The 12253-nt window shown below is 39.2% G+C and overlaps 1 protein-coding gene across 3 annotated transcripts in view; it reads left to right on the top strand.

Annotated features, from left to right (window-relative positions):
- PLCE1 (phospholipase C epsilon 1) overlaps nt 1–12253 on the top strand; it is a 1554148-nt gene that overhangs the window by 1032086 nt on the left and 509809 nt on the right. For all 3 annotated transcript variants that reach the window (XM_078643386.1, XM_078643388.1, XM_078643387.1), the window contains exon 11: nt 781–943. In XM_078643386.1, the coding sequence (XP_078499512.1) occupies nt 781–943 (163 nt within the window). The remainder of the gene's footprint in view (nt 1–780; nt 944–12253) is intronic.

The raw sequence follows: 12253 nt of genomic DNA, 5'->3' as shown, positions 1-12253 counted from the left end.
AAGGCCTTAAATTTAAGGAAAAGCATCTAAATTTTCCAACATATATGGTTATCTTAACCCGAAATTAAAAGTGTAACTTGAAAGAGTTAATGTAGGTTACCTTGTGTGAAGGAATTGCAGTCAACCACATTTCCAAAGGGTAGGTGGTGGGCGAGGTTGTGTCTTTTGGAAAAATATGTTGGAATCAGATCCTTACTGATTTTTACCTATTTCAATGTATTGATAGTTATTACTCATTACTTTCTCATGGCGTACATTGCGCCATTTTTCATCCACCAATATTAATGTGAGTGCCTTCTTTTCGTGAATGACATCTCCTTATGTTTTAAACTTATGTATTATCAAGTTAGGTCTCATTACCTTGCCTGGTTACAATAATTGCTTGATGAGATATAATTTAATATGTAAAGTACACTTAATTCACGATTATTGTAACATGCTACTTTTGTAAATTGCCCCACACATTTTTTAGCTTACCAACCATGTCAGTGCTGAAAACGTTCTTGTCACTATACTTGTCTAGTGTAATTCTTCTGAAATGTTTTCTTATTTCAAGTAACAGATGGATATCAATTTTAAGTTTTCTGGTCTTAGTTTCTAGAAATATTTTTGCTAACATTCTAAAGGTATGCTTTTTTGTGTGACAGTATGTTATGTAAATCTTTACTTTCTGACATCTACATATGGATTAATTATTTTTACCTGCCTGTCTATGAATAGTTATATATTTATAGTCCATTTTGCTTAAGATTTTATGGTAATGTTTATATTTATTTGCAGATCAAAGTGTGATCAGCAGTGCTCCCAATTATTATACAATACCATCTCGAAGGGCTCATTCCGTGGGTACAACAGGATCTCCAAATATGGCATCTGGGACATCAGCACCCATCCGGCCTGCTTCCTCGCCAGTTCTGCCTGTCTCTAGCAAGAATCAATCCAAGTATGACTTATTAATCTTTCATAGATACATATCTAGAATGAATATATTCCAATACATCAAATGTAGTACATAATAAATTGTGTGTTGTAAAGTCTTTATTTTGTGAGACAACAACGGTCCATGCAAAAGAATTATATGCAAAGCAATGAATATAGACTGAATCAGTTCTATATTTGGGGCGACATGTCCAGCCGGACAGAGGTCTTCAATTTTTTACTCAATTGAAATATTTCATACACAGGAATACCTTTAACAAATCACCAGTGTGGGGCACAAGCCTGTACCCAAACACAGTCAGATCAGTACAAAAGGTAAACAGAGGAAAAGAGCACGGCTTTTCAAGGCAAAAGCAGCGATTTCTGTAAAGTATTAAGTGTACAGAAATATCAGTTAAACACCATTACATATAACATATAAATCAAGCATTTGTATATGGTGTACAATGAGTCGACGGCGTTTCGGTCCCACTACTCAGTCATGGGGACCATCATCAGGACATTTATATTTGCCTTTAACATTATAAGCCTCTAATGCCGGGGGGGGGAAGGAAAAAGGTTACCCCGATCGGCACGGGCAAGGGCTAAGAAATTGATAGCCTGGGGAAGCAGCCCAGAATCGGGCGCTATTGAGGTGGGCCGCGCTTCATTGATTAAAATCCGCGGTACCAGGAGAAGACCGGTTCAGTCGGTAGTGGAATCTGTTTCCTGGTTTACAGATTCCACTACCGACTGAACCGTCTTTGTGTTTGGGTACAGGCTTGTGCCCCACACTGGTGATTTGTTGAAGGTATTCCTGTGTATGAAATATTTCAATTGAGTAAAAAATTGAAGACCTCTGTCCGGCTGGACATGTCGCCCCAAATATAGAACTGATTTAGTCTATATTCATTGCTTTGCATATAATTCTTTTGCATGGACCGTTGTTGTTTCACAAAATATGCTCCCCGAGGTCCGATGCTAATTCACTTGGGGCCCCTTGTTGTCCTTAACGTAAAGTCTTTAAACATGCGTTATAACAGCACCGGAATATTGTCAAATATTATAAGTGAATGTTAAATACAGCTGATAAATATCAGAAGTCGTGTAGTTATTTTATCTCTTTGGTGTGCCGTTTCTAGGCTTTAGTCATTTTTTTTAAACCACTAGAGATTACTTGTTTAAATTGACTTGTTTTTTCACACTAAAGTCATTGCTTTCACCCCTTATTGCTGTAGGTGGTAAAGAGGGTGTGAGTGTCAAACAGCTCCGTGCTTTCTGTAGATCCAGGTTTAACTGTGTTTATGAGATGTGCATTGGTTGCACTGTTTGAAGGTGGGTGAGTTAGGAATTTGGATTAGGTTGTAGGATCAGATAAGGTGGAAATGTGTGTTGTCTTCAGTTGCTTGAGAGTGAGCTTGATTCTTGGGAAGGGTACCAAGTATGTGGCTTGTAGTTTGTTGTATATGGTAGGTGTTGCTTGTTTCATACGTTGAAAGGTAGGCTTGTGTGATATTATGTGAGAGGGTCTGACCTGATTCTGAGGGTTGAAACCTTCATAGTTGGAGGGTATTAATGTTTTGTCTTATCACTGTGGCTGTCCCCAGTCCTAGCACGGTGTGAGGGTGTGTGGTAAAGAGTTGGTGTCTACTGTAGGCACGTGTGTAGTATGCACTGTCTTATGTGGTCGATATCAGTTTAGTAGGGTCCCCTTTCTGTTTTGTGTCTCCATATTCACTTGTTTTTGTCCAGGGTTCTTTTTCTCATTATACCTGTGCTATAATTATCCTTTATATAAAGGAGAGTGAGTTCTTACGTAACTGAATTTGAAGACATGTTGTTAGTTGACATATAATAAAGAGAATACAACTATGAAGTTACCCACACTGCTTGCTAAGTTACCAGTGAATACATTGCGGGTGTGTCTAATGCCCTTGGATTGTGTCTTTGAACAGTAGATCCTTTTTCAAGCCAAATATAATTGAACTATGTATTACTGTGTAAACTGAAGGCGAATGTCCAGTCTTGAGGGTGGGGGCATGCATGCGGACATCATTCATTTAAGTTAAGATCAAAGGGCATTACCATTATTCTTGTACTGCTCACTACAGTCAATACAGCTTTATGTGACTTAAAATACTGCAATGCACAGCAGATATTTATATAAAGCAAAATAAGTTTTAACCCATATCTTTCCATAGTCATTTACTTGAGAGTATGATTTAACTCTATTAGCCAAGTGAGAAACCTGCTACTATATGTGGGCAAACATCTAGATGACTTTAAATATTTTAGTTACTATAATACCTACAAGTTAGAATGTTGTTAGAATGTAAAAAGGGCAATTGAAAGTAAACTCAGAAATGGAATGAACTACTAAGCTGTGACAGCAAATAAATATTTAGAACAAATATAGAAAAAAGACTTGAATTGGTGAAATATATAACTTGATGCTGCTTTTTATAACTTTTCCTTCTGGCTGTTGGAACTTTCACCTATTTTTATATATTATATTGAACTTAAAATTGCTATGGGAGTTGAAATATCTTGTTTTATATGCTGCTTTGGGATAACTATTGTTTTCCAGAACACTTTACTGCTAGAGTGACGAATGAGAAGCAGTTGAAATGCTTTGTGCCGGGTTAATTAATGGTGAAATAACATATTTGGATTTATTACACATGGTATTGAATGTGTCACATGTCTTTCTTCAAACATTTGCCATTGAAAGCGAGGCTAAGAAACACACATCTAATGTCTAATTATGATTATAGATGATGCTTTGGCACAGCAATAATAATAAAATTGCAATAGGGTGTCAGAAGACAAATTTAAGGGAATAGGATCTAATATATGCCTCTATGCATCAAAAACCATTACGCAGGGGATGTTTGTTTTCAATAATCATCTTGTATTTCGTACCTTCTCGCTTGATACAATATCAGCATCAATTAGATTGTGATGACTAAGCTTTAACAGTGTAGAAAATGATTAACTTTTGAAGATTGTAATTGCTAATTTACATTTACAACAATAGTATTTGTGTCAGTGGCAGCCTGTAATGTGCAGTAGTGGTGAGGCAGGAACATACACACTCTCTTCCACCAAAGCACACACATACTCACACTCATCCTCTTGCACACACACACACCCATCTATTCACAATCGCACACACATACATCCACCATTCACAAGCACTTACAGACCCATTCACAGCATACACATACATTCATCCATACACACATGCATCCAATATTCAACAAGGACATACCAGCCACTGAGGGAACATCGGGTGATGGGAGGGAGAAGCACAAAGACATCAGGAGGTTTTTGAGGCTTCGGGAAAGGAAGGGAGCGCCTGAATATTTTGCCGCCTGCTCTCATTAGCTGATCTTCTAATTGGTCAGTCAATGAGAGGAGGACCTTCCCTACCACTTCACAGAGTGGGATAAGATGAGTGGGAGTTGCTGATCCCACCCCCCTCTGTGATGAGACGTCATGATAAACAGTCAGCCCTATGCACTTAAGGGCTTAAACCTGAAGCACCCAGATCTGAGTCTATCGGTGACGCTTCATTCGTCATGAGGGGGAGGGTTGCAAAAGACTTTGGTGGGCTGAGTGGGCCACACCGTCAGGACTAGGAAATCTTCGGCCCGGAATAGCCTGGCTCAGCCTGCCAGATGCCGTTGTATGTAAAGTGCCTGGCTACCTGACATGGTGAGTATCTGTCAGATTGATCTTTGCTAAACCTCACATTTATCATGCTTTGCAGAACGCAGGAGGGTGAGGCCCCTCAACCCTTAATGACGGCTCGCTGCTGATTTGAGTTCAGTTCAGAAGTAATATTGTTTAATAGAAGTTAGTAGTTGGTTAGCAAATTGCACTCTACTCGGGAGCATGATCTAGTATAATTTTGTGTCCATGTCAATTAAATAGCAAGAAGCTTAATTACTTTCAATTGTAGTGATAAACATCTTACCACAGTATTCCGGTGGAAAGAAAACCCTAAAAAAAACAATGCTTTTATGAAATATTTTGTTTAAGAAATGGGAGCATAAAAAGATGTGACAACAGATCAAGGGCATTTTGTTTATTATTAAAAAAAAGATGGAATAATAATGATATATATTTAAACAATAGTACTATCAAATCATGATCAATCCTAGCAGAGTAGAAACCTGGGCCAGAGTTTTTGGTTGTGGAGGCTGTGAAGCTGAAGGCCTTTCAGAATAATTAACCCTATATAGTAGTGGAAACATCATTGAAGTTTCCTACCTCAATGACCACAAATCCTTAATCAACCAGTCAGGATTTTATCAGGTGCCTGGATCCCAACTGTAGCAGTGCATATACAGTACTGACCCTTGTGATCGCTGAATAGAAAGAGAGGGAGGATGAGCAACTCATTGACTTGAAGACATGACGATGATGGTTTGGTGGAAAGAATCAACTTGTACTCCAGTCTGGCAAAAGAGTGACTAATCTAGCAGGTCCAGGACCAGTTTCATCTGGCCCCAGGACTGATCTTTGTTCTGTCCATGATATTGACACCGGTGACCGCATGACTGTGAAAATCAAGATTGTCAGGATTCCACACCAGGTAATTGTAATTGTATCGATCTATGTAGTTCTTACTACTCCTGAAAAGGTAGTGAAGCGTTTTTCGGCGAGTAGCATGCTACTCCCGAACATAAAGTGGATTAGATGTGGATTAATATAGAGAAATATAGGTTGTTAATTGGAGCTGTGGGCATGTGAGTCTGTTAGTTGGATTGAATAGGATAGAGGGAGGAAGAGTCTAGAAAGTGTTATTTGGGAGATCATAGTAGTAAAATAAGGTTTGAGATGAATCCGAGTTTGACGGAAGAAGATATACAGAAAAATGTCTAGGATAAGGCAGGGTAGGGAATTGGAGAGTTGATGTTTTTTTTTAACATATAGTGGGAGTAAAGTAATAAGCATGTAGATGCATAACTACATAAAAAGATATACATGTATATGGAAAATAATTAAGAGATATAGAATTGTATTATATCTATGTATTATATAAAGTCCTTTATGTACATGAACGGATAATAATTTAAAAACTTAGGCTTTCAAGTGTTGCTGTACAAAAAACTATTTTATTAATATTTTTTAAGTGTATGTTCTTTTTAAATGCATTTAATTGTATTTAATATTTCCCCAATATTTCAATAGAGAAGTTCTATAGATACGATTGTTAGACAAGGTTAAATTACATCATTGATGACAACACTGTGCATGGCAGGGGCGTGAGTTATAGTTATGTTAGGACACAAGTTAAAATCTGGAATGACACCATTGATGACAACACTGTGCATGGCAGTGGCGTGAGTTATAGTTACTTTAGGACACAAGTTAAGGTTACTTGAGATAACTACAACTGGTGAATTTCAGTGTTTTTTTTGTTTACAATGCTGTTTTAACTTACATCTTCACGGTTACAGGGATGTTAGGTTCACATTTTATACACACAAAACCATAGAAATTCAGCACATATAGTTACCCGAGCTAGCTATAACTTATGCCTCTCCTTAATATACTGCTTATGACCTCACATATTACATCACTCATGACATGGTGAGTGACATCACTGATGAGATCTCAAATAACATTACTGATAACATCATCCAGTGAGTGTGTTTTGTAAAAGTTTCTGACTTTGAAGATATATATACTGAGCTACTACATACGTTAACTTACTATTCTTTCTGTAGTTCTAATGAGTGTTAATATTTCTTATATGTATCAACTGAACTAAACTCACATTTTTAAAGGGGGTGTTCTATTTATGAGTGAACTAACCTCTAGGTTTAACACATATCCCCTGCTGATTATGTGTATGGTAGTACTTTGCAACAGTCTAAGCTGTTCAATGAGACTTCACTCCACAGTGATGGCTGAGCATAGTCATGTTTTATGACATACTGACCACTTTGCTTGGACCTCTCTCCTTTGTGATGAATGAGTGTAGTAGTAGTTTGCAATACATTCATCTGTTCACTTAGACCTCTCTCTAGGGTGATGGCTCAGTGTAGAATAGTTTGCATCAGACTGACCTCTCTGCTGACACCTTTCTCCAGGGTGAAGAATAATTTTACTAGTGGTTTATGACATAGTGGCCTGTCTGCTAAGACCTCACTAGTGGGTGTGTTTTGTGAGTGGTTTTTGTAAAACTGATGACTGTACTAAAACCTCATTCCAGGTTGGTGAATGGTGGTGTGGTTTGCGATAGAATAGCCCGTACGGTTAGATGTCTTACTTTGGTCATTAGTGTTGAGATTAGTGGTTCAGAAGAGAAAGAACTCTCGCCTGGGTGATAAGTGAGTGTAGTAGTTAAAGTTACAGTGAGCTCTCTGCTTTGTCTCTCACCGGTCTCCTTTTCTTATTTTGAAAAAATGTAAATGGTATTTTATGAACTATATTGAAGTTTACTTTGCTGGATGATGTCATCAGTTATGTCATTTGAGATGTTATCAGTGACATCACTAACCATGTCATGAGAGACGTAATATGTGAGGTCATAAGTAGTGCATTGCGGGGTGTAAGTTCTAGTTAGCGCAGGTAACTATAACTGCTGAATTTCTATGGTTTTGTGTATGTAAAATCGGAACCTAACTATAAGGTCTTTGTAACCTTTGTTTTTTTCCAGTGAATTTCTAAGGTTTTTTTAAACTATTTTCTAACCATAACGTCCCTGTAACCTTTGTTTTTTTTAGTACAGTTCAGTTTTTTTTAATGCTATTTCCCAACTATAATGTCAAGTAAGCTTAGGTGTTTTAGGGCAAGATCTACGACCATTGTAAATTGCGGCTCGCAATTTCTGCTCGATTGCGAGTCGCAAATTACGAGGCACAATTTACGATGTACTACTGTGTCAGAGACACTGACTAAGATTCCCAATGGGGTTGCAAAATGCAAGGCACATCAATATTAATGAGCCAGTCGCAATTTGCAACCCATTGGGAATGGCTGGCCCTCCCAGGGATGGTGGCCTGCTGGGCTCACCAGACACCATGTCTGGGTCTGCTTTTCAATAAAGCAGTTTTTTTTTGTTTTGTTTTTAATGCAGCCCGTTTTCCCTAAAGGAAAATGGGTTGCTTATATAAAGAAAAACGAAACGTTTTTGTTTCATGTTTTTAAGGGCAGGCAGTGGTCTCTGGGACCACTGCCTGCCCCTAAAAAATATTTTCGCCTGCATTTGGAAAGGGGAAGGGCTGGTTTTGTTTTGGTCGGATGGAATACTGAATTAAACACAAAGCAACATTATCTTCATTGATCATTGATCATTGATTTGATTTTGCACAAATTGTGTAGATACTATTCATACTGTTTATTTACTCTGATGTGTGCCTGGACTGGGATGTACATTTTGTAAGTGTGAGAACCTTAACAGCTTAAATCTCGATTTATCAGTGTTTATTGACTCCGCTTTGGCAGTACCTTCTAGTGTGCATTTTCTTCATTCTCAACAGACAAACAGCAGTTAGTTATTCGTCGCTTTGGAAGTTGTAATTTGACCGACTCCAAATGATTTCTCAGGTGGGTCTTGCACACTTCTGAGGCTATATACTGATCAACTCCCGGTAGGTCAGTTGGCAGTGTCTCACATCCATGGCCACTGGTGCATACCGATGTGTATTGCCCCTTTGTTTTTAGGTCACGCTAGAGCCAGCGCATGCGCTGGTCTAGTGAGACATTTAGTAACTGGCTTAATGAGGAGCTACCAAAGGCTTTCTCCGGTCACCAGCGAGTGGTTACGCGCACGGGCGCGCTCTTTCGAGCACAGGCTCCATCTCGCGGACACCCTTATAGCCGCAATTACTTTCACTTTCGCGGCTCCGATGGCCACGCGGGCAATGCTTGTCTTTCTAACCCTGTCCATTTTCCCTCTTGGATATTATCTTAAAGAAAGAGTAATTTACCACGTTGTAACGGCACATTCAATCTGCTGAACCCTCGTGCCCCAGACCTTAAAGTTGTGCTGTCGCAAAAAAGGGAATCCACCTAGCGCCTTAAATGCGACAATTAGTTTTGTTCAGAGCGCCTTCAGGCAACTGCTATTCTGCACCTGCCTTCGTTTATATTGTTCATTAATATTCCCCTTCACGACGTGCGCCCTTCTGTCGTCGTTTTTTGGTTTCAAGATTTTTGTTGCATAATGAACACTTCTGAAAGATGCCTTGGACGGGTCACCTGGGCTAAGAATTTAAAGCCGTGAATGCGAAGGGAATTTGGGCTGCTCAGATTGGCTCTGCTTAGCCATTTTCGTACCCATAGACGCTTGAATTCTTCGGCAACGGGTAGAGGCGGATGGGCGAGCCCCAGAATTCATAGAAAGAACAGAGCCAGCCATCCGGCTTGGCTCTAAGACCCAAGTACGAGCCGAGCACGGAACAAAATAGCATTAGAACGTGAAAATATTTTTGCGTGACTTACACAAAATACCTGTGTTGTGCTAAATAAGTGTACTCATAAGCAACAACATCTCAAAATTTAGAAAATAAAAGTTTGCCTACTTAGCATTTGTGTTACAACTTTCTTCAACAATTGCAGTTGACAACAGCTGCTGTTCATTACAAAGCATTGCATAACATAGCATAGACGCCAGCTAGATAGTATAACATAGGCAGCAAGTACATGTTACAAAGCACAATTACCCAGATCAAAGCACGTGTGTTATTGAACTACCCCAAAGACTATAAGGTGTAGTCTGCTCACATTACAAGCCACAAAACCTACAAACCTCTCCTAATCGAATTATGTTTCACTTTCTACTGTGCTAAGTCAACCATATGACCCCTTCACGGCTGCCCCAAAGCCCAAACTTTCCTTCTTTTCTCTCTCTACCGAAGGCCCACCTTCTGGGAATACACTGGGTGGAGACTCTGCAACAAAACCCGTCATGTCTGCAGGCATTATGCCCTGACATGAAGAAGAGCCAGGTTTGCTACAAATGTCAGCTGACAGCAACAGAAACAAGTATTGGCATAGCCAATAGGTCTCGCCTTTGGGACTTTATAAGTATTTAGCTATGCAGCACAATATCCTTACTGCAACAACATTAACTGTTGCATGGCTAAACATTTATGAGGTCCCAAAGGTGGGACCTATTGGCTATTCCAATGCTTGTTTTATAGACTTTCTGGTATCTGTGGGGTCGAAATCTTATGTTGTTGAGGGTTATCAAGTTATTATGAAATCCCCCATGGCTTTCATGAGAAATACTTAGTTGAGTTGTATTCTACGATGCTAACATTTCCCCTGTGATAGGAGAATTTCAGTTGATGGTGGCTGTTAGATTTTTTTATATTACATGGTATTCTGTAATACCTGTATGAATGGCAGTCTCTAATTTTTTTATAATCAGCAACTTGAGACGCACCCAGTCGTCGATTTTAAAGAAAAGAAGTCAGAACTTGACCATCATAACTTAGTACAGTTGAGTTCTGCCACCACAATGCCTGCTGCCAGCAGCTGAGGTGAAAGACAGGCCAGGTCATTGAGCATAATTGAAGCAGATGTTTAAAGCAACGAAAAGGGAACGTTGTTTTTCTTCCTTATGCTCTATTTTAATAATTTACAATGACAAGCAGAGAAAATGTTTATTTTTTGCACTCGGAGAAAAGCTAGAATCTGTCTGCATGTTTCTACACATTCTGAAGCTACTGCATCTTTTTTTTTCATATTGACTTATATTGAACTGTTTCCAATATCAGTTTGCCGCAGATATCGAACAGGTTTTTATGCATGTAATTTTGCATTAGAGGTTTTATTTTTATTCTTAATGTTTGCAAACATGCTCTGTCCAAGAAAGAGCTACGCACCAAGGTTTTATGTGGTTTGTGGAAAAAATTATGGCATGACCGTGTATTATATAGGATAAAGTTCCCCATGGTGTACATAAGGATATTGCAAGTCATCTCGAGTTCCATAGCCTTATAAAGGAACTCGGCCTCATTCCTCTATATGGTTTTGGTACTCTTTGGTGACTTGCAATATCTTTATAGTGTGCGGCAGGGGTTATTTTATTCCTTATATAAAAAATGTGTCTGTTATTGCACCACTCTTCATAGGAAATTATAATTTAGTATACATACTTGACCAATGCTGCATGTGTGCGTTGTGATTGGTAAGCACTCAGGCACCCCTGACCAATCACAACACTGCAATGCAGCGTTGTGATTGGTTTTGAGCTTCCTGGTTTGACGCTGACCAGGGAATGGGGGCTTAAGCATGTTCTCAACGCAGGCTGTAATGCAGCCTTCATGGAGATCAGGGAAAGTGTGCATGACTAGTTTGTGCAGCCCGAGAGGTCCAACCAAATAGTCATTGTGCACTTAGGAGTGGGCAAACCCATCCTCCCCTGCTCCGAGAGCAGAGCAGCCTCGCCCGCAAAGCAGCACGAAGCATAAAATGATAGTAACTCAAAGTTATTGTAATTTTTTGTTTCTACTATGTACGCACTACTTAAAAGCAGTGGGGCAACACTCCTGTCCATACAACCACCAGCTCCAGCACGGTGTCACACTTTGTGCTCTTGGAGCGCAACACGCATCAGTGTCTCACCGCTCTAGCTTCCCCAAGTATTTCATATGGTCGCCAAACAATCCCTGATTAGTTTCTTCAGTCCTTTCTACCGACTTTCACAGGGTGGTGCCTTGGTAAGATTTATGGACTGGTAAGTATGTAGCTGTGTGGAAGTTGCAGATTAAAGAGACCAATGCAGTCAAATATCAAACGAGTAGCTATATTTCTCAATAGTCAACTCACTATGGCCTTCCAAAGTATCCTATATTGATCACACCAGAAGTAGATACGTTTTCCTAATGGATCACCCCTCCCTTTGCATCCATCTTCACCAAGCAGCTGTGGTACCTCGAATGGACATGAAATCTATGAGCATGTAAAGATGTAGATGGGTCGAAGTTTCAGATTAAAGTGATTGGTTCAGAGTAAAATTTCAATGAGCAGCAATGTTTTTTAAAAAGGTACATATTACTGCTGGAAACTTACACTAGTGCCGAATGGGATTTCTAGGTTTTAAAGGCGTTTAGTAAGCATTTTGCCTGTTAGATCTAGGAAGACTTGTGATGTAAACAGTTTCAAATTTAAACTGCCCACTTCTTGACGCTCTTGATGGCTGACACGTTGTATTTTTATAGGGATTCCTCCTTGCAGAAACTAATTGAAATGCAAGTGTTCGAGATGTATTGTACTACCTTCCCTTCCATTATTTTATGATGCATGGTAATACTTTCCATTAAAGTGTTTTTTTTGTGTACGTTAGTTTTCACAAATGAATGGTAAGCTG

This window comes from Lissotriton helveticus, chromosome 5_1 (assembly GCF_964261635.1).
Source record: "Lissotriton helveticus chromosome 5_1, aLisHel1.1, whole genome shotgun sequence".
Lineage (NCBI taxonomy): Eukaryota > Metazoa > Chordata > Amphibia > Caudata > Salamandridae > Lissotriton > Lissotriton helveticus.
Note: the sequence above shows the minus strand (reverse complement) of the source record. Positions and strands in the feature narration are given on the sequence as shown.